The sequence below is a fragment of the Pristis pectinata genome, chromosome 24 (genome assembly GCF_009764475.1).
Source record: "Pristis pectinata isolate sPriPec2 chromosome 24, sPriPec2.1.pri, whole genome shotgun sequence".
NCBI classification, from domain to species: Eukaryota; Metazoa; Chordata; class Chondrichthyes; order Rhinopristiformes; family Pristidae; genus Pristis; species Pristis pectinata.
The window spans coordinates 14,881,910-14,905,383 of NC_067428.1; the positions used below are offsets into that span (position 1 = coordinate 14,881,910).

The 23,474-nt window shown below is 40.0% G+C and overlaps 1 protein-coding gene across 3 annotated transcripts; it reads left to right on the forward strand.

The window, feature by feature from the left end:
• The first annotated feature begins 280 nt into the window (after positions 1–280).
• On the forward strand, positions 281–22,531 carry acer1 (alkaline ceramidase 1). 3 transcript variants are annotated; one of them, XM_052037836.1, is made up of 7 exons: positions 281–423; positions 943–1,047; positions 7,038–7,152; positions 8,216–8,351; positions 11,635–11,772; positions 14,394–14,531; positions 18,352–22,531. In XM_052037836.1, the coding sequence occupies exons 2-7, from the start codon at positions 955–957 to the stop codon at positions 18,527–18,529; spliced, it is 798 nt and encodes a 265-aa protein (XP_051893796.1). In that variant the 5' UTR covers positions 281–423; positions 943–954; the 3' UTR covers positions 18,530–22,531. The 3 variants fall into 3 exon arrangements, with proteins under 3 accessions (XP_051893796.1, XP_051893795.1, XP_051893797.1); XM_052037835.1 differs by lacking the exon at positions 281–423 and adding an exon at positions 692–814; XM_052037837.1 differs by lacking the exons at positions 281–423; positions 11,635–11,772 and having other exon boundaries at positions 863–1,047.
• Positions 22,532–23,474: the final 943 nt, after the last annotated feature.

Genomic DNA, 23,474 nt, shown 5'->3' on the forward strand with positions numbered 1-23,474 from the left:
GAGACCTGTAAAATCTACCCTGATCCTGTTTTTGATCATCACTCCTAATCTCTTTACATAGCACAGTGTCAAATTGTATTTGTTAATGCTCTCTGAATCACCTAAGGGCATTCTACTGCATTAAAGGCATTCCCTAAATGCACGGCGTTGCTGCTGCATAGCAGTAACTGACTGAGGATCTGGTTACAGAGATCCAAATTCTTGAGCAAATGTCAAATCTCAAAGAAGCACCTTTTGTCTGTGTGAATGTACGGTTAATGGAATTCATTTTATGTACAGACTTGGTCTTGGCACATTTATATCACATTTTTATTTTCTGTGAATACAGTTTCTCAGCCAACTATCAGTAGGACAGAGGAGGAAGGAGAAAAAACAGGTTTGACCAGACCAAAATTCCAAAGATGGCCTTTTCACACCGACAAGGTATGGTAGAATGGTTTCCCTTTAATTCCAAATAAAATCATTCAGCAAAATATGTTCTTCAAATATTACAGAATGTTGGTGACCTGAAGTCTAACACACGCCTTCCTTGTATACTTAAAAGAAAATTAAATACTCACATGTTCAATTAATATGGGAGTTTCCATCAATAATTATTTTAGAATGATAAGAGCTAAGAGGTGGGTCAGTGAATTAGTTATTATTTTGGAATGTAGCAATACACCTCCCAGTTCGTCCAACCTGATCTCTGTTTCACTACATCTGCATCTGTTTACTTGCAATCTTCTGTTTATGAGCATGAGCTGAAACTCCCAGGACAGATTGACACCGACGTCACCTGACAATAGTTCTGATAACTTGGGATACCTGCCAGGTTGAGTTTAAATCATTCATACCATTTGCTTCTTTCGCTCCTTGTTTCAAACACAAAAGCTTTTAATTTGTTGTAGATTCATTTCATAATTTATTTATGAGCACTGTTTCTCATTTAAATCTTTTCAGTAAAGACTCAGGATGGCCAATGTGTTCGCATATCAGAGTTCGCAGGTTGACTGGTGTGAAGACAATTTTCAGTTTTCAGAGAAAGTTGCAGAGTTTTATAATATGGTGAGTACTGTCAACTATGGAATTTCACAATTGTGTCAAACAATTTGAAGTATAAGACAAGCTGTGGCACTTCAAGCTATTTCACAGTCTAGAATTTAGAGCATACAATAGCATTTTAAACAATGAGAACTAGAGCATTTTAAACTGTATGACAGACTAAAATTTGAACAAGATGGCATTATCTTAAACTGTATCACAGACTCAAATTAGAACAGGCACCAGCCTTTTAGATATCATGGTCTAACATTAGAACAAAGAACAGCATTTTTAAATTGTACCATACATATGAATTGAAACAGTCTGTCTCAGGTAATCTCCAAACTAAATTATGAACCTGTCATAAAACAGAAAATGCAGGAGATACTAAGCAGATCAGGCATCTGCAGAGTGAGAAACAGAGTTAAAGTCTCAAGGGATGACCTTTCAGCAGAGAATGTCAGCTATTTGACTATTCATAAATGTAAGTTTATGCTCATAATATGCTCCATATGAATTTCCAAATCTTAAACTGACTACCAAGGTAACTAATAAAAAGAGTTATTCTAACTCCTCATGGCAAGTTCAAGGCTAACATTGGGTTGGATGCCTTCATTTTGCTCTTTTTTTTTCCTTTCATATATTTTTATATTTTATGGTGCTGATCTGTCACTATTGTAGTTGCTGAAAGTAGTAGTGGTAATATGTATCTGGGTTTAAGAACTCATGCCTGAGTGTTGGTTTTCAGAGAATTATGACGTGGCTTTGTTTAAGAATATGGAAAGAAACAAATGTCGTTGCTCTGTGCAGGTAATAAAGGTTGTTCACTGTCATTCATTTTCTGGAGATGATCCCACGCACTGGGGAAGTTATTGGAGCAAAAAGAAACGAGACTTAAAACATTTCCAGTATTAAAATGCATGGAGAAGTTGCCAGTTTAGAACCATACAGCACAGAAAGAGGCCATTAAGCTTATTATGTCTGCACCAGCTCTTTGAATGAGATACCCACTCTATAAATAATTTTCTAGTGTTTTTTCATTACTTTCTAAAATTGCCCCATTGGTGAGTAGATGAACTAATTCATTACGTATAAAGGGAGAACTTCAGTGGTGCAGTGGGGAGGGAAGTGGGGTATAATCGGTAGGCATAGATCATAGATTATATAAAATGAGAATCCAATTGTCTGTATCTCAGGCAACAGAAACAAAATTCAACTGCAGAACATCTACCATCTCAGAATCACGCTGCCATTTAAGGCCAAAAATGGCATCAGGTCCATTTGCCTGTATTCATGGGGGTGTCACTGGAGATATTTACAACATCTGAGAATTTTCCATATCGATGCCATCTTGAGGGCATTGCTGCATGTGGAACAATGCAGCGTGGGCAGACTCTAATATTAATCAGCAAAAAAGGTAGTGTGAGGGTGGTTTGATGGACGGCACAACATGGTGGGCCGAAGGGCCTGTTTTGTGCTGTATGGTTCTATGGTTCTAAAAAAAAGTGCCACGACTCACCTTTCAGTCTTCGGTGTTCCAGTCAACATTCTGAAGCAGGTTAGGAGGGTGAAGTGTTCAGCAGCAGGAAAAATGACTGCCCCCCCCCCCACCCCACCCAAACCAGATCTTTCATGCATCCTCCTCTCCAGAGAGCTGGCACCTGTGCTTTGCTTCACCTTTTTTCCCTGCGGGCTCACAGCATGATGATTCCACTGGGAAGGTAAATCGCAGAAGTGCCAGTTTCTGAGCTGGTGCTTGTGAGTTTCAGACATGTTGGCAATGCTGACATTTCCGACAGCCCACTTATATTTATTGTCGCTCCAGGAAGTGACGTTGTGGCCTCATCTTCACCGTCTTCCTGTGTTTCTCCACTCCCTGACCAAGATGGATCTTGGCTATCTGAAAGGAGAGAGGAAAGACAGGTTTTGCTTGGTATTGGTATCGGTTTATTGTCACTTGTACCGAGGTACAGTGAAAAGCTTGTCTTACAAACCGATCGTACAGGTCAAGTCATTACACAGTGCAGTTACATTGAGTCAGTACAGAGTGCATTGAGGTAGTACAGGTAAAAACAATAACAGTACAGAGTAAAGTGTCACAACTACAGAGAAAGTGCAGTGCAATAAGGTGCAAGGTCACAACAAGGTAGATCATGAGGTCATAGTCCATCTCATTGTATAAGGGAACTGTTCAATAGTCTTATCACAGTGGGGTAGAAGCTGTCCTTAAGTCTGGTGGTACGTACCCTCAGGCTCCTGTATCTTCTACCCGACGGAAGAGGAGAGAAGAGAGAATGTCCCGGGTGGGTGGGGTCTTTGATTATGTTGACTGCTACACCAAGACAATGAGAGGTAAAGACAGAGTCCAAGGAGGGGAGGTTGGTGTCCGTGATGCGCTGGGCTATGTCCACAACTCTCTGCAGCTTCTTGCGGTCTTGGGCAGAGCAGTTGTCGTACCAAGCCATGATACATCCAGATAGGATGTTTTTTATGGTGCATCAGTAAAAGCTGGTGAGGGTCAAAGGGGACAAGCCAAATTTCTTTAGCCTCCTGAGGAAGTAAAGGCGCTGGTGAGCTTTCTTGGCCGTGGCTTCTACGTGATTTGACCAGGACAGGCTGTTGGTGATGTTCACTCCCAGGAACTTGAAGCTGTCAACCCTCTCGACCTCAGCAGCATTGATGTAGACAGGTGCATGTACACTGCCCCCTTTCCTGAAGTCAATGACAAGCTCTTTAGTTTTGTTGATATTGAGGGAAGGTTGTTGTCATGACACCATTCCACTAAGCTCTCTATCTCCTTCCTGTACTCCATCTCATCACTGTTTGAGATACGGCCTACAACGGTGGTATCATCTGCAAACTTGTAGATGGAGTTAGAGCAGAATCTGGCCACACAGTCGTGAGTGTATAGGGAGTAGAGTAGAGGGCTGAGGACGCAGCCTTGTGGGGCACCAGTGTTGAGAATAATTGTGCCGGAGGTATTGCTGCCTATCCTCACTGATTGCGGTCTGTTTGGTAGAAAGTCAAGGATCCAGTTACAGAGGGAGGTGTTGAGTCCTAGATCTCAGAGTTTGGTGACAAGCTTGCTTGGAATTATTGTATTGAAGGCAGAGCTGTAGTCAATAAACAATAGTCTAACGTATGTGTCTTCACTGTCCAGATGCTCCAGAGCTGAATGTAGGGCCAGGGAGATGGCATCCGCTGTAGACCTGTTTCAGCGATAGGCGAATTGCAGTGGGTCAAGATTGTCTGGGAGGCTGGAATTGATGCGTGCCATGACCAACCTCTCAAAGCACTTCATGATGGTGGATGTCAGAGCCACTGGTCAGTAGTCATTAAGGCATGTTACCTTGCTTTTGTTTGGTACCGGGATGATAGTGGTCTTCTTAAAACAGGAGGGAACCTGAGATTGAAGCAGGGAGAGGTTGAATATGTCAGCAAATACTTCTGCCAGCTGATCAGCACAAGATCTGAGCACGCGGCCAGGGACACCATCTGGGCCAGGTGTTTTCCTCGTGTTCACTCTCCGGAAGACTGATCTTACATCCTCCACTGTGATCACAGGTTCAGCTGCGTTGGTGGCTGTCAAGGTAGATGGTGACAATCCACTTCCCTTTTGTTCAAAACGCGCATAGAATGCGTTAAGTTCATCAGGAAGGGGAGCACTTAGCTATGCAGCCCGACTTCGAAGCAGGGGTATGAGAGGTGCAAGCTTATATGTCACAGCTTAGTAGAGGACGAGGTGGAAGTATGCTGTAACAATACACATAGGGTATGGAGGTGTTGTCAGTTGCTGCAGTTTCAGTTCCAGTGCTGTCTGTAGCTGCTCCTTGCCAAACCCTTCCTCCTATATGTGGAAATGCCTTCCATGAAGAAAAGGTAATTCAACCGAATCTGTCCTGCCCACCTCCCTGTCAGCAGCCGGTGCCACATTAGCCATCAAGAGAGGGATCTGTTTTGTTGAGGGTCTCCAACTGTATTTGGATGATGTTACCAGGGGGGAAAGTAACTTAACTTTCTTACCTGTATGGTTGTATTGCTAACATTGCCAGTTTAGCCCATTTGTGCATGGATGCTTTTTTATGGGTACATTGTACTGGTTTAGTTTGATCTCTGGCTGTGACTGTGCAATATGTGTCTGCATGTGAAAGATGTAGTGTGAGGCTTGCAGAAGTGGGAAGGTTGAGGGTGCAGAGAATATTACAGATGATCCTGAATAATGAAGCTTATATTAAAACATGTAGGAGTAGGCCAAAACACAAACTGCTGGAGGGACTCAGCAGGTCAGGCAGCATCTGTGGAGGGAAATAAACAGTCGACATTTCAGGTTGAGACTCATGGTATGGACTGGGAGTGGGGAATTTAGCCCTTCAGTTTTGGCCAACTATCCATCTTAAAAGTAAAATTAACAATTGGCGTAGCATTAATTGCCACATGTTAAAAAAAGTGTTCCTTGTTTCTCCCACCCTTTGTGTGTAGAAGTGTTTCCTAACTTCACTCCTGGAAGCTCTGGCTCTGATTTTTAGACTCCCCAACCTATAAATTCCCTCTGTCTACACTATCACTTACCCTCAATATCTTGAAAACTTCAATCAAATCACCCCTTAACTTTTTAAATTCTCGGCATGCAACTCTGATTTCTGTAATCTTTTATCATTTAACTGTTGAAGTTCAGGCACCATTTTGGTAAATCTACACTGAATTCCTGACAAGCTAAGATAACCATTCCAATGTAGGGTGCATGGACCTGCTCCCACTACTCCAGGTGTGCATAACTTTGTATAGCTACCGGGGCTTTGTATAGCTGCAACGTAAACTCTTTTCACTTATACTCAAATCTTCTGGATATAAAGACCTGAAATCTATTTTCCATTATTTTCTGTACTTGTCCATGACATTTTAATGAATATACATCAAGGAATACCAGGATCACTTCGGTTCATCCTCATTTTCAGCTTTCCACCATTTAAAAAGTACTTAAATCTATTTTTATACAAGATGCTGGAAATGTGAAATAAAAATGGAAATACACAGCAGATCAGACAGCATCCAACCATAGTGACCGATGATCATTATAGAAATGGATTCTCCCTGGTGTAGGCCAACTTTTTATTCATCCCATTTGTTTTAATGTCTTTGGACTTTACTGACATCAGAGACAGGACGTCCCTGTCTGTGATGTCAGTAATTCTGCTACAACCCTGGCTGAGATTGTATAACTAAACACAAACCACAGATAAATGACTTTTAGTTATGTGGTGGTTTTATTGCAGTGGAAGGACTCTCAAACTTCACTGGAGTTTATCTGGACAAAATAATTGATGTCAGCCAAAACATTGGCAAAGCGGCTCAAGGTTTGGTCAATGATCTGATTATTAAAGGTGATCTTGAAGGAGGAGAGAGCCAGAAAAGTGTGTTATGTTCATGCAGAAGTCTTTCCCCCTAAATATAAGTCTCCCTTTTCAAAAACTATGATCGAGTATGGCTCTCTGAGGGTCTGCTGACATTTTATTTCAATGTGAATTAATATGTTAATTGAATGAAACTGATTGTTCTCAGGAATCCTAAAGCAGAAAATTGCATTCATCTGGTGCCTTGTTGCTGAATAGACTTGTTCTCTGTAGCTGCTGAGACCATTTTGTCAGGAGTTCCACAGCGGAACACTTGAGCTTTCTGAAAGTTATGGATTTCAGTTAGTTCAACAAATTTCACAGAATGAATAGATCATCACTAATGGCCCATGGTGCTCGAGTGATTTTTTTTTCAGAAGAATGTAATCCTTACATCCACCAGATCATTGGAGGTGGTGAGAAAACATGGTCAGGCCAAACCTTTGTTAATTCTTGGTGGATGAATTTGGAGAAAATGGCAATCATATTCAACTTCATTAACTCCACACTAGATGCATTTAAAGGCTCTGGTCTAATGCAATTTTGGCAATCCCTACAAAAAAAATGTCCCAAACAAAGTTGGAGTCATGCATTGTTATAAGTTATTATTGCTTTAATTTACAGATCAGCAATGTGAGTTTCTTTATATCTGCCCCTATAATGATGTATCTATTACATCCCTATGCTCAAAAGAGGAACAAAGCTGTGTATCTCATCTGGATCATGGTGATGTTAGTAGGTAAGTGCACAACATAACAGTTGTCAAAGTGTGATCTATCACTGAATGACATGACATATTTAAATGGACTGTACTAATCAACAAAATGTCTAGTTAGCGTACCTTATTTCATTTGCATTACTGCCAGATGAGTTGATCATCAGCATCTGAACAAAATGTGGTACAATTGATTTTGTTACTCCGATAGGCATTAAGTTTTCTCAGCAAAATTTTGAATGCTTTTGAAATTCCCACTGCTTGTACATCTTGCACTCACAAATGTTTGAATATTGGAAGATCCAGCAGTGCCATGTTTTGAAGATTTATCCACAGTAAACTTCACTCTAGTTCTTGAGTAGTGCAGTGCAGTTCCATTTCACATGGCCTGTTTTGGAGACTTGTTCCTTTACTTACACTTGTCCACACTTGCCACACCTGCCACCTAGTGGCAGTCAAGTCAGTATTTCCTTCGTTATACAAACACACTAAGAGATTCAAATTCTTGATTTAGCATTATTGCAGAACTACCTCATAACAAATATAACAAGCTCTGTAACACTGATCCTTGGGGGTGCTCTATTCATATCTTTTTTTTCCATGTTGAAGAGTTCCCATTTATTGTTACTCTCTGCTTATTTAAATTTGATAACATTCAATTACTTCACCCATTTCCGAAATTTCTCAGTCATTAAGCACCATCCGTGAGAGAAACGGTTGCACCAAAACATGATGCACCTTTCAAACTGGAAAATCGTTCCAGTCTGTTGCTGTTTTCTAGATGTCAGAGTGCTTTCCAAAATTCAGGATTATGTTGACATACATGCAATCTCTAGCAAGGGAATAGTGAGGCCAATGAATACGTCCAACCAGAATCCAAAGTGAGATCACCTCATACAGCCCAGAGCAAAGACCCTGTGTCTGGTCGCTTGTAGTTTGTAAGATTTTGTATCATTTGAAGATATGATTTTACATGAATCATAAATGCCTAAAATTGTTACTTTGAAAACTATATTTAGGAAAATGAGACAATCGATAGCTACAGTTTCCACTTAATTTGAACATACTTCTTTTTCAATAACAATAGGATGCTTCTCTGCATATTACCACATGACTCTGAGCTACTTTGGTCAGTTATTGGATGAATTATCCATCCTGTGGGTGTTGGCTATTGCTTACATGCTGTGGTTTCCCAAGAGACACTTAAAGTTCATTAAAAGCAGGTAATTTTTTTTAAATTAAATAATAGTTGGGACTGTAAGTGCAAATTAGAAGTTCAGGTACACACAACCCACAATGTTCAAATGGTTGGCTCGTTGTTGGCCCTTTATACTAATTCAATGCCCCCCTATGCTACACTGGTACAATCTATAGGAAGCACTGCAGCAACTATCCAAGGTTAATTCAACCATGCCTTCAGGCTTTACATTTATAATAGCAACTGCCCTTGTAGTTGTTGTCTGCAAGTTAGCCTAGAAAAAGCGACTTAGCTCAGTGTCAAATTTTGTTAGTGATATATACCTCCTCTGAGATGCTCAGTTACTAATGTATCAGTCTGTGATTCCAGTAAGGTATTGTGTATAACCACTGAAGACTGATTATATAGTTTTCCTTGTCTCAAATGCAACACTTGAAGAATTCCCACCCAGGTAATTTGATTGCCCCACCTTAAATCGTGACAATGAGCAACATTTTTGTGTTAAAGGTGATGTAATGTAAAAGTCTTGTGATGCAAAACAAATGTGCTCTTAAACCAAAGAAATGATAATGGAACTACAGTCAAAACAGACATAAAAATTGACTCACTAATGTTTAACTTGAGGAGCCCCTTTAACCTGGAGTATGCAAAGCACTGTAAACCTCAGGAAGGCACGCTGAACATTGAATTCCCAGTCCTGTGGGAGAAACTCTTGTGGTTGTGCTCTGGGGTAAAGAAGTGGCTCGGGCACACTGCCAGTGTGCAAGTCAGCCTGAATAACCCAGGCAAACATGGAGAGACATTTTACAAATTGCTGGATCATCATTAGATCATTTTCAGTAACAATATGGGCTCACTGCAATGCCAAAATCAGCCTTCTGAGGCCATTAGCAACACTGATGGTAAAGAGGGATAAATATCCATTGAAGCCAGCACTACTAGTGATAGGAAATGTGCCTCTTGACCATGTTGCCCTAGTGTATCTTTTTTGTGCCAACATGCAGCAGAAATTCCAATGGGTGGATGAAGCTGCAGGAGTCTGTTGTATCCACGTTGTGCTGCTTCACACAGTTACAGAAGCAGATTTTGGGCCCCTGTATTTGTATTGTTACATCTAATACTATTAATTACTCACCATCAACATTTTCCATAATCTTCATTGCAGGAGTCACTGTTTTACATACACATTAAATATTCCATGCACATATTTATTTATTGTACAGCTTTCTGTATTATGATTTTGAATAACATTTTTGCCATCCTTTATAACAGAAATTGTCCATCTAACCACTTATAGTGGCAATTTTCTGATATAACCATTTACCCATCATGTTGTTGTTCTTTATGTGTACAGTACCTTCAGCCACTAGCTACATTTTACAGCCTCCCCCTCCTGTCACTGAGCTATTCAGCCTTTTGCAGCTGCCTGTCTATATTCTACACCTGTACGTTTTCTTCCTGCATCCAGACTCCATACCTCCCTCCCCTTTTGGATCCAAGTTTTAGCCCTGTTGGTCTTCCCACTTACCTCTGTCAGAATTCTTGGCCTTTCCTCCTGCAGATTCATGACCTCTGACCCTGGCAGGCCTACTTCTAAAGAATTTGTCTCCCCACTACCCTGCAGGTTTGTCTTTGACCCAGTCCAGGGGCAGAAGTTTTACAGATCCTTGGCTCTTTTCCCTTTGGCCACATCTGGCTTCTACTTCCATTTTCCAAATTTTCAGGTATCATGGTCACAGGGAGAGTGTGCATGTTCTCCTTGTGACCATGTGGGTTTTCTTTGGGTGCTCTGGTTTCCTCCCATATCCCAAAGAAGTGTAGGTTGGTAGGTTAATTGGCCATTATAAGCTGCCCCTGGTGTGTAGGTTAGTGGCAGAATCTGGAAGGAGATTATGACAGTATGGGAAGAACAAAAATGGGATTAATGTAGGATGGTCAGTACAGACTTGGTGGGCTGAAGGGCCTGTTTCCGTACTGCAGCTCTCTAAGAAAAGAAACAATTTGGGTATATAGTGATTAGTCTCTCATACCACTGGTGTTTAAGGTTCTATGACCTTCAAAGCCCATGTAATTTGTTTGTGTCAAGACAACAGATGAGCAAATCCAAGAAAAAATTCAAGCTTCACTTCTTCTCAGATCTACGCTCTTACAGATGTAGAATGAAGCTTATGATGACGTTACATGAAAAGGCAATATTGTGTATGATAAAAATCCACAATAAAATGAAATTGCAGTTTTACTTCTATCAATTTTCTTATTGAAAGACACCAATCAGCAGAGCAGAATGTGACAGTTTACTGAAATGAAACCTGCACCATTACACCTGTGGTGACCTTCTGATTTCTTATCTCTATCCAGCCCCTCAGCAACACCTTTTAAAAACATGGCATCAGTTTCTTCCACTGCACTACATTGCCACATTTACTGATGAAAATCAAAATACTGCAGATGCTAGAAGTCTGACATAAACACAAAATGCTTGAAATATACAGGAGGTCAGGCAGCGTCTGTGGAAAGAGAAACAGAGTTAACATTTCACATCAAAGATGCTGTCTGACTGACTGAGGATTTCCAGCATTTTCTGTTTTATTTGTCACATTTGTTGAGCGGTATATTGCACTAGATGAACGTTAAATTCCTCCAACTAAAGTTATGGAAAGACTGAAGCCATAGCCTTCAACCTCATGACCAACTATGTCCTCTGAGTAGCTAATCCATCTCCCCCTGACATCCATTTGAAATGAAGTAGTTTGACTGTAGCCTTGATGCCGCATCTAACCCTGAAGTGAACTCTCAGGCCCTTCTACTTCCATCTCTGTGACATAATCCTACTTCATTACCTGTCTTGATGCTTCTTCTGCTGAAACCCTCATTATGCCTTTGTTATTCTAGGGTTGGCTTTTGAAATACAATTCTGGTTTTCTTCCCTCATTCTACACTCTGAGGTGATCCAAAACTGTATCCTGTTCATTCATTACCACTGTACTTGCCAAGCTACATTGTCTCCTAGTTAAACAATGCTTAAATGTTAAAACTCTTTCCAAATCCTCCCGTGACCTCATTCATCTTTAGCTCTGTAATCTCCCTCAGCCCTTCAAGATTTCTGCTCTTGTAATTCTGGACACTTGATCGTTCCTAATTCTAATTGTTCACATTTATTTGCTGATTAATCCTCTGTCCATCCTTTCCCCTTAGTTTAATAATACTCCTGTGAAGCTTCTTGATGGGCTTTTCCACATCAAAAGCATTGTTGGTGAGAAACAATCTCTAGGTCCAAAATTTACTGAAGTGTGTTTTCCTTTCTCTAGGAAGACTTTTTCATTGATTGTCTTTCTCATTGCACTGCTGAGCACAATCCTGTCATTTTTTAAACCAACACTGAATGCTTATGCACTGAATAGCATTGCCTTGCACGTCATTTATGTGATTACACTTGAACTGAAAAGGTAAGAACTTTACAAAAACACAGTATTGAACATGGAGACATAATTTGCAGTGAAACAATTAAAAATATTCATTCTAATGGTAGTGTACTAACCTACATGGTAATTAAAGAGTGGTGTTTTATTTAAGTCTGGAACATGGTCCATTGTTTGTTACTTACATGTGAATATCTTGAACATTAATTTTGGCTGTGCCAGTTTTATTTATAATTAATTCATTTTTCAGCATAGGGGCATCACTGGCAAGACCAGCATTTATTGTCCACCCCTAACTGCCCTTGAGAAGGTGATAGGGAGCTGCTTTCTTGAACCATCAGACTGTTCTGGTGAAGGGTGTTGGGTAGGGAAGACATCCTACCCTGTTGGGTAGGGTGTTCCAGGACTTGGGTTCAGTAATGAGGAAGGAATGGCTATTTTTGACCTAATCAAGAGGGTTTAAGTAGAATGCATCCCAGATTAGCATGTCTTCAGAAATTCCTTATCATTCTACTTTTGCTAGACAATGACAAGCATCTTACCCAACAGGTCCACCCCTGATCCAATCCATGTGCAGATTGGGGTCAAACAAGGTTACATTGTGCACCAACTCTGTTCCCAATCTTCCTCACTGCACTTCAGCTCCAACAAGCTTCCTGTTGGAGTGGAGCTAATCTACAAGATAGGTGGGGAACTGTTCAACCTTCAATTCTGCAATACATGTCACATGCTTCTTGCTACTTGTGTGGACAATTTATGAAAGATACAGCCTCAAAGGTAGGAGCAGATCACAGGGATGAGGCTTCTGCTCACGGTTAATCCAAGGCATCAATCTTCCTCCAGCGTTACCTTCTAATCCAGAATAATCATACTCCTGCCATTTTCACATTCCATCTCCATTCCCTGTTGGTCAGTTCCTCAGAGCTCATCTCTCAACCCCTCCCCTACAATCTGAAGCCTTTCAAACTTCCTCATGGCCCCCTCTAATCTCCTCCAAGCTATCCAATAATCTGCAATCTTCTTTCCATCCCAATCTCCATACACCTCTCCATCTCCCTAGTACCCCCATCAATCAACTGTCAGAGCCCCAGTCATCACTCCAAACCCTGTCATTCTCCCTAGCCCACTCTGATCTTCTCCCGTTGAAGAATTTCCAGCCAACTCACCCTTCTTTGCACACTGCTGCAGGATTAGTGGCAGACTACACCTCGGCAATATCAATCCAGAGGATGTCATCTCCAATTTGTTGTATTCTCTCTGTACCAATTAATGTACTCAGGTCTCTGGATAGGCAATAGCACCCACAAATTGGAAGTGCTATCACTAGGCCAGGGTTAATGTAGGTGAAATAACTTTAGCTATGAGAGTACACTTCACTGTGCATTACGGACAGATTATTGCTAAAGCAGTTTGAGTAGCCAATGGGTTGCACCATTATTAATGATGCAGTGACTCTTGGTAAGTACGAATAAGCTTATTAGCTGCGGAAATAGCACAATATGCCCTGACTGAGGAACAGCAGAGAAAGCACAAACCGGTCCCTTATTACAGTCAGTCTGAGATCTGGTGACAAAGAACCAATCCAAACAGAAGACACAGGAGTTAAGGCATCAATTAATAGCCACTGAATTCTATCATCCATCCAATTCACCTGGAGAAGGGTCTTACCTGGAAAGTGAAGGCATGAGCAACAGATGATTGAACTGCCATTCATGGTTATCAAACAGAGACAGTAGTTGGACTCAGAGTCATAGAGTTGTTCAGCACAGAAAAGGGCCCTTTGGTCCATCACATCCATGCTGACCTTCCTGCCTGTCTACACTAATCCCATTTGCCTGCATTAGGACCATGTCCATCCATGCCCTGCCTGCTTAAGTCTACATGCCACTTAATCATAGTAATTGTATCTGACTCCACCACCTCCTCTGGCAGTGTGTTCTAGATATCAATCACTCTCTGGGTAAAAATACTTACCCCTCAGATCCCCTTTAAAACTCCTACCTCTCACCTTAAAACTCTGCCCTCTTGTTTTTGTTACCCATACAATGGGGAAAAGATTCTGACTATCTACCCTACCTGTGCCCCTCATAATCTTGTCTACTTGCTCAGGAGCTGACAAAGTGGGCCACCTTCCTGGGCCCAGACTGAGCTGAATAATTATTGGTGTCCTGGTGATCAGTAATCCCACCTTGGAAGAGGATGAAAGGAGCTTTTCCCACCCTCAATTACCTGCACAAAATGAAACAGGCTGCCTGTCTCTGGGGGAGCTCAAGATGTTCTAATGCACCTGGTTTGGGGATTTGCAGTAGACTGGCATTTCAGCAACTCTGGATGCAGTATTGACATCGGCTATGTCCAGAGCTGCCAGAATGCCAGTCTACTGTGGATATACTCATCGTAACTGGAAAATATATTTACTATGCTCAAACTGAATGCCCTCAGCAGAGACAGAACATCTCCAGAGCAAAGGAATATTAGAGCAGGGTTCAAGAAAATAAAGTTGTGGAATTGGAGAGAAAGCAAAGTATTTCAGAGAAGCAGATGAGGAAATAGCTGAGAACGTTAATATAAGTATGGAATTAGTGATCAAAAGGAATGGGACCAATTGTAACTTTGAGGAATCATGAAGCTTTGTGTTTATTTTTCAGGTGTACAGATCAAAGAATAATTCATCTTGCCTTTGCCACGGTGGCTTGGTGGTTTATAGCAATTTCTTGCTGGCTAAGTGATCGTTTGCTCTGTGCTTTCTGGAGACAGATTAACTTTTACTACCTTCATAGCTTCTGGTAAAAATAAGTTAAAAAAATTACAAAAACATTTTAGCATGGTTTTTATTATTTGTGATTTCAGATTTTTCTCAAGGTACCTCTTACAGATAATGTTAATTATGATATTCTTGGGTGTTTTCAATTCTCTCTCTAGATTCTTAAGGTACATTAGGTTACTCTCCTAGGTGATTCTGGACCTTCTATACTGCAGTGAGTACCTTCAAATACCATTAATGTCTTGGTCAGCTTTTGTCATGTTCCCAAGATGATAAACTGAAAAATCTTTCTACTAATTAACTCTGGAATTCGTGGATGTCTCTACATGATCCAGCAGGACGTTGCAACATCAAACTTTATACTTTGACTATTGTGCTAATGGGTTTTCTGTGATGTTGCTGATGGTATATTGATAGAAATAGGATTGTTAAACACCATAACAGAAATTGCCTTGCAATATATAAAGCTATCCTTAGTGGGAGGCCTTAGTGGGAGATGTTTGACTAATCCACTGGAATTCTTTGATGAGGAGGAAAACCAGTGGATGTGGCATATTGGGATTTTCAGAAGATTTGCAACAAGGTCTCACACAGGAAGTTGGTCAACAAAGTCAGATCACATGGAACTGGAGATAATACACTGACATGGATTGAGGATTGGTGATGGGACAGAAAAAAAGCAAGAATAAACAATCTTTCTCAGGTTGGCAGCCTGCGTTGGGTGGGACACCAGAGAGAACAGTGTTTACACCCCAATTATTCACAGTCTATATCAACAATTTGCTTGAGGGGCCTAAATGTTATACTTCCAAGTTTGCTAATGATACAAAACTAGGTGAGATTGTGAATGAGGAGGCGGATGGGGAGGCTTCAAGGGGATATGGACAAGCTGAGTAAATGGGTAGGACACGGCAGCTGTAATAAAATGTGGATACATTTAAAATTATCCACATTGATACACGGAATAGAAAAGCAGCTTGTTTTTGTACACGAATCACTGAACAGCAACATGTAGGAGCAGCAAGCAATTAAGAAACCAAATGGTATGTTGATCTTTATTATGAGAGATTTGAGCATGGGAATAAGTACTTCTTACTACAATTATATAAGGCCTTGGTGAGACTGTAAATGGGGTATTGTGTGTAGTGTTGACCTCCTTAGCTAAACAAGAATATCCTTTCCACTTGGGGGAGTGCAGCAAAGATTCACTAGACTGGTTCCAGAGATGGCAGATTTGCCATGTGAGCAGGGGTTGAGCTGAGTGTGCCTATACTCCCTAGGATATCAAGGAAATTTCAATGAAAATTCCAACAGGGCTCAACAGGCTGGGTGCAGGGTGGATATTTCCCCTGGCGGAGGAGTCAAGAACTACAGGTCACAGGCTCAGATTAAGGATAGACCATTCAGGACTGAGATGAGGGGAAACTTCTCCATGCAGAAAGGTAATGAATCTTTGGAATTCGCTAACCTGGAAGGCTGTTGAGGCTCAGTTATTGAGTTCATTTTAAAATAAAGATTTCTGGACAGTGAGGTAAAATGGCACTGAGGTAAATCAGCCTTGATGATTGGCAGAGGAGGTTTGAAGGTATAAATGACCAGCCCCTGCTATTTCTTATGTTTGAAATAGGGTTAGATGCCAGAGTGCAACTGGACTAATCCAAAAGCAAAATCTGAAATAAAAACAGAAAATGCAGATATCTCAGGTCAGCCAACATCTGTGGAGGGAGAAACAAGAGTTAATATTGCATCAATGAGTTTACATAAGAACCAAAAAAAAAGTTGGTAATAAAACAAGTTTTAAATTGCAGAGAAAGAGAGAAGGAGTGGAGAGAATGAAAGGGTCGATCTGTCGGGGGGGGGGGGGGGCCGGGGGGTGGTGAAGACCAGAGGAGTTTGAGTGGTGGTCACGTTATCTGAAAGGGGAGGGTAAAGGCTAAGGAATAGCATGGGTATGTGTGGGGAGGGGTCAGTGGGAGGAGATTAAGGAAATCTGAAATCATCAAAAGAGGGGGCTTGGATGCCCAGAGTAATTCAGTCCCCATAGTAGGGGAGACTGGTTACTGGCATTTGGTTATATAGCCACTCATTGTCAGTGTGGACATCAGAATTTATAATGAAAGTTTGCATTAAGTATGTGAAATTTTATGGATAGATAAATAATGACAATTATACATATAAAGGGTTATATTGGTTAACTTTATACTGTGTTTCCATTCTTTTGAATTAATTCTTGGTCTGCATCTTCTCACCACTGTGTTGGTAAAACTGATCTGACTGTTTAGTTCGTTTTCTCCTTGGGTTCGAAAAAACCACAGTTTCCTGGATTGAAATAACTGAAAATGCAATTTATTACCATATTGGTAATATACATGCCTGAATAAACCACACAGCATCATCTATGTAATATGAACTGAAATAGTAATAGTTTAGGGCAAACTGGAATGGAATAATATCCTAAATATCTGTACAGGTGTGGGTAGTGTCTGGGGGCTAGAAAACCTGTACCTTGCAAGTTTGATCCAGCAAGTACAGACTTATCAGTTTGACATACTGAGGCGATGCAGAGACAAGCTGGATTGCTTTTGATTAGATCTGGCATGGACATGATGGGCCAAATGGCACCACTTCCCTGCTGTAACTTTTCTGTGAATTGTGTGGCTCATGTTCACTTTCAGAACTGTAATCTTGCAGACAGGTCAACAAAATCTTGCAGTACTATTAACAATTTAGGCTGAGAATGACAACCCTATCTGCAGATGACCTTTGACATTGTGTATTGAAGAGTTGAATCAGATTTTCACTCAGTGGAGTGAGGCCTCAGTTTGTTGTGGTTTATTTTAATCTCCTTTATTGTAGTTTAGTTTAACCTCATTTATACTCAGGAATTATTGGTAGCCACTTTATATTTAACAACCAAACTTCCCTCATGAATCATGGGTTTTATCAAAAGTATGACAGACAGAGATTCAGTGATGGCAAATAGAATTTAAAAAAATAATTTGCCATGTTTCAAGGGTTGAATTTATGATGCGGGTTAGTGAAGGAACAGCATCTTTGACATTTCAAGGGGAAAAACAAGGCTTGTTAATAATGTACATCTTTTATTGTTATTTTACCTGTTTGTCATTTGATGAATTTGTCAGATCTTTCTTGTCTAAGTCACAGTGTAATAGAGTGTCTACTACTCTCTGTCCAAGGTCCAGTAGAAAATATGGAGACAAGTTGTAGTAAGGAGTACGTAATTTCCATTGACCTTTGGGAGCTTACCTTTAAGAGCTTTAGACAAGTCCTTGCATTGGTTCATGCGGGAGGTAAGGCTATGGATGAAAGGCCACAACAAATGAAAACCCAGCTCCTTTGAGTGAAAACCTGGCTCAATTATTACTTTTCAATTCTTATAGGGACAGTCAGTCACATTAAACTTAAGTAAAAGTCTAAGCATAAACCCAGTCTATCAATTGTAGCTCATAATAATTTTCCATTTTAGTGATCTTTATTACAACTTATGACACTGAATCATTGTTCCAAATATGACATTGAATGTTTGTCACCTGCCCTGGTACTAGACAACATTAGTACACTGCTGCCCTCTGCAGGGATACTGTGCTTTGCATAAATACCTCTGGATCAAGTTAGTTTCATTAACCAATCTATATGTCAAGACAAATTACAAATGACATGGTCACAAACACTGTCATTTACTGGTCTGCTTACATGGCTAGGAAATGTTGGTACTGAGTTTGCTCTTTGGCTTTAAGTGTGAAGGAGACTAAAGTACAGCAATGAACAAATGCACTCCCAAATTTCTACGCAGCTTATTTTATTCTGTATGTTTTTTACAGGCACGTGCTAATTAATATGGCAGTTGTCCATGGTGCTACGCTGTTTGCATATTTTGATGCATTTTATGAAATTCCAGAGACCAACCCAGAAGTGAAATATTGGCCCGAGAACTGGCGATACCTGAGTGTGCCATATCTTGCTATAAAAATGAAAGATCCTCTCCAAAAGAGCTGTTGATGGGATTGTGCAATGTTAAATCATGTTAAACACATTATTAATCAATGCCTACATATATTACCTGTAAGGTGCTCTTGTGGGAATTTTAATTATGGTTGTTGGAAAGAGTCTAATCTGAACTGATGTATTTGTCTTTTACATACACTGGTTAAATTATTATTAAGTGGATGGAAATGTTGTCAAACTTTAAAATTTAGAGCACTTATTTCTGTTTTAATTATATCCAATTGATTATGATTTTGTGAATTCTGGCTTCATTGGTGAAGTCTGGAGACAATGTTATTAAAACCTTTTTTTAACCCAATATCAGTATAAAAGCAGAAGATGTGGGAAACACTCAGGAGGTCAGGCAACGTCTGTGGAAAAATAAACGGTTAATGTTTTAGATTGGCGGCTCTTCGTCAGAATCAGGAAAAGTTAGAGTGGTACCAAGCAGAAAAAGTGGTGAGGGGAGGAAAGAATTTAAAGGGGAAGTCTGTGATTGGGTGCAAGACAGGAGGGTTGAAATGGCAAAAGGGAATGATGTTGTGAGGAGACTGCAGATGAATCCTGATTGGTTGGCCTCTCTCTGTGCTTCCATAAACCGTGGCTGACCACAGAAATGTTCCAATGTTCATTTTTGTCTTGCATCATCATTCATTTTGCCATTTAATCTCTCCTGCCTTCCCCCCGTCACTTTCCAGTTCCCCCCTTCCCCGTGATCTTAAAACTTTGTCCATATTCTCCATATTCAAATCTCTACCTTTCTCTAATTCTGGTGTAAGATTATTGGCCCAAAATATCAGTTCTATTTCCCTCTCCACAGATGATGCCCAGTGCCTGCTGAGTGTTTCCAGCATCCACAGTATTTTCTTTTTCAGTTTAACTCCAATCGATGTATAGCATGGGTTATTCAGGAAAAAGCTACTTCTGAAAGAATATTCCAGTTTTGTAGGCAGCCATCCTTTGGGAACCTGCAGGAAGAGTGAACTCTAATGAATGTACTGTAATTTTCTGCCCACACTGAACTGAGAGGACAAAACCCAACTCAGGAAAAAAAAATTTAATTATTATTAAATACCTCCTCTAGAAATTATGGGAATGGACATCTTTTTAACCACTCTAGAAATGGTTGTTATTATCAACACCTATCACGTAATCCAATGTAGAACTAATGAGTCAATTAGTAACTCGGAGTATTGCAAGTCCACATTCAGCTGTGCAGCTCATAAAGGCACAATTTATAACACAGAATGAGGTCAACTGTCCTATTATCTTTCCACTGTAACATGTCTTAATGTTCCCTTTTATTCTTTTATATTTCTATTCAAATTTTTGCTCATTTGCACTAAGTAATGTTCTCAATAGCCGCTCACTTACTTGAGCTATTGGCAAACTTTTAATTTTAGAACATAGAACAATTACAGCACAATTCAGGCCCTTCAGCCCACAAAGCTGTGCTGAACATGTCCCTACCCTAGAAATTACTAGGCTTACCCATAGCCCTCTATTTTACTCAGCTCCATATACCGATCTAACAGTCTCTTGAAAGACCCTATCGTATCAGCCTCCACCATCATTTCCAGCAGTCCATTCCATGCACTCACCACTCTCTGAGTAAAAAACTTACCCCTGACATCTCCTCTATATCTGCTCCCCAGCACCTTAAACCTATGTCCTCTCGTGGCCACCAATTCAGCCCTGGGGAAAAGCCTCTGACTATCTAATAATTGTTTTTGTGAAAAAAAACCTTATCTGTTGATATGCTGGCAAGGGCTTGATAATGAAATGGCATTGCTGTAAAGACTCTATGGTTCTATGTTAAATTTGACTCCACATCCCATTATTACTAATTCACTAGAGTAGAAAAATTCTCAACATTTGTCAAAGCGCAATCTTACCTTAATTAACCTCTGAGCCAGTTGATGACTTCTGTGTATTTTACCAAACTGTATCCAGAAGACAAACTTAGAATGAATCATTTGAAACAGAAACTGGAGCATTGTCACAAGGACATAATGTAGGATATGGAGAATTTATTGTCCACCGGCAGAATACTAGACAAAACCAACCTAGAAAATCAGAAATAGTTGAACAGCTGTTTAAATATGCTATATAATATATTAAAATCCATACAAAGGCCAAGCTTATAAGCAGAGCCACTATTTTTGACAATTAAATAGGTTAAATTCATATTTTCCCAAGAATTTGATAGATATATGAGACCAAGAGTACAGCAGAATAATGCTTAAGTTACTGAATGAGCACCCAGATACATGAGTTCAAATTCCACAATGACAGCTGGTGAATTTAAATTCAAGTGACTAAATAAATCTGGAATAAGAAGGTATAGTAAACATGAAGCTATCAGACTGTTGTAACACCCCATCTGATTCCCTAATGTCCTTCAAGGAAAGAAACCCATGGCCCTGATTTGGTCTGGCAAGCTTTGTACCTCCAGGCCCACAACAATATGTTTGACTCTTAACTGCCCAGTAAACCATTCAGTCAGGGGTAATTAGGGATGGACAATAAATTCAGGCCTTGCTGGCGAGGTCCACATTCTGTGAATGAATACCTGTCAATATAAATGCAGAGGCATGTTCTAAAGTTGAGCTCTACCCAATATTCTATCACTTCCACTGTAGGAAAGAAAAGCAAAACTGTTTCCTTCATTTGCAGCAAGACACTTTCTGAAGGCCCTGCAGTTATAGAATCTAGCAGATTGTTTTCTGGGTAAAACTGGGAGTATAATCTTCCAGAAAATGTTGATCTTCACTACTCAGTTTGGGGACTGTACGATTCTATACTTCAAACCAGAAAATTGAAATCCCAAAACACAACATTCCCTTTAACTATGTTTTAACTAAACCAAGTGTATGAGAAGGTACAGCATCTAGTGTTGGGAATGTAATCTATACATGTCCATTTTGTACAGGACGATTAGCAGTGAATGATTTGGCTTTGCACTCCCATCTCTTTCATTTCCTCTTGGAAGCTACTGGTGAGTGGCCATCTGTGTTCATGTTGCTTCTTAATTGCTTTACAACTTTTAAGAGCCTTCTAAAGGAACACAAAAGCTTCTGATTCTGGTCTATCTATTCTTTTTCTCCCCGGATCTCTTCCTTCTGTTTTCTCGGCTTTTAAACTCCCCAATCCAATTGACTTGCACAGATTTGCCTTCCTGGAGAGAATGAAAAGACAATCTTTCCTATGTCATAAAATCCATGAAAGGAAATCGCTTTCTGGGATTAAATGCCCTTTAAAAAGTGGTAATCTCAAGCATACATGAAATATTTTGATGAAAGCCATACTTCCCTGGCTAGTTCATGTCTCTTAGTGTCTCTGATCAATCAGCTACAGAGGGCCATAAACCAACTCTATTGTTTATCTCATGGCTAACTTCACAAACAATTGTGCCCCATCAATCTGTCTCTTGGCCTGCTGTCAGTTTTATGACATGTACAGTTCCTGTGTTGGCCACTTGTTGGTTCTCTCAAGTGTGATTTCCTGTATCTTGTGTTCTTTAGATCTCAGCCCCCTCAGACTATTGCTATTAACTCTTTAGGGTTTCCTGGAATTCATTACTGGCAGTTCCACAATTTCAATTTATTTCCCTTTGTAGAAACTGTGACATAGTACTTACTTTGGCACCTCTGCCATTCCCTCAGTCCCTATCACATTTGGTGCCTTATCTCTTAGCCCTTCCCTGACTGATTTTACTCTTTCTACTGTTTTGCCCAGAAAAGATTGTAGAGTTTTCTGGCATTATCTGAGCAGAATTTTGCCAATTCATAATATTTCTTGTACATCAAATGTTGGATTTCAACTGAACATTAAATCCAATGGTTTGGGATTAGATTTAATGGTGATAGTCTGAAAAATTAACAGAGGTGCAGGATCATGGCTGGAGCCTCACAGAGTCCTGGAAACACCAGATACTCAAGAAGAACTATCTTGAAGAATGAACCTTGATCTATGGTGGCATGGGTGCATTATTATGTCTACGGTACATATAGTAGGAAATTGATGGCTTTATAAATAAAACAGTTTTATTTAAAATCGTACTTCATCTTGCCAGAGTATTTTTCATTCTGTCTTACATAAAAACAGGGAAGGCATGTGCAAGATTATGGTAGCTGGTATGTATGCATGTGAAAGGGTTTCCATTTGGTCCCCATATTATGTTATAGTTTGATTTGATATTGGGCAGTAAAAGTGTACTTCCAGTTAAGGAAGATGTGCGTTCACTGATATTGAGCGCCAGAGGATATCTAATGTAAGGCCTCTGAAACTGTAACTTGATTTGTACCTCTCTTTGTTTAAGCACTTCCCATTAATGATGTCCTACACTTTGTGTCACATCTCTACCCTTCACTTAATCTGAGCATTTGTCAGATTATAATTTGTCTGTTTACATTTAGAAAACTTTAGCATCAACATTCCTTTCTCCTTTAACAATGCAATTACACTGATCACTTGCCAAATGATCCATTACTTTTCAGTCACCTACTTGCTCCATTGATTATCTTGAATAGTTTTCTGCCTTTGTTGGGGTAGAAGCAGGTTGATGGAAAAAAATGATTATGTTTCAATAATTAAAATATTTTTTCAAAGTATTTTTCTAATTTGTCTATAAAGTAATTCCTATATTTGAGGACCACTGAAATAATCCTGTTTATATCTCCTCCATTTTCCCTCCATGGATGTTGGTGGTTGCCTGGAGCTCCAAATTTCAAAACCTTCAGTCAGTTTTTATCCTTACCGCAATAGGGTGTTGTCTCTTATTGAAGACTGACTCCAATCCTTGGCAGATCTCTGAAGCCAAACCAAATTATTGTCACACATTATATTAGACCTCAGAAACCACCAGTTTCTACTTTTGTGACATTGTCCAACTCTGTCCCAGCATCAGCTAAATTCAACCCCAATGAATGCTCCACAAGCTAGTGCAATCACCCTCCTC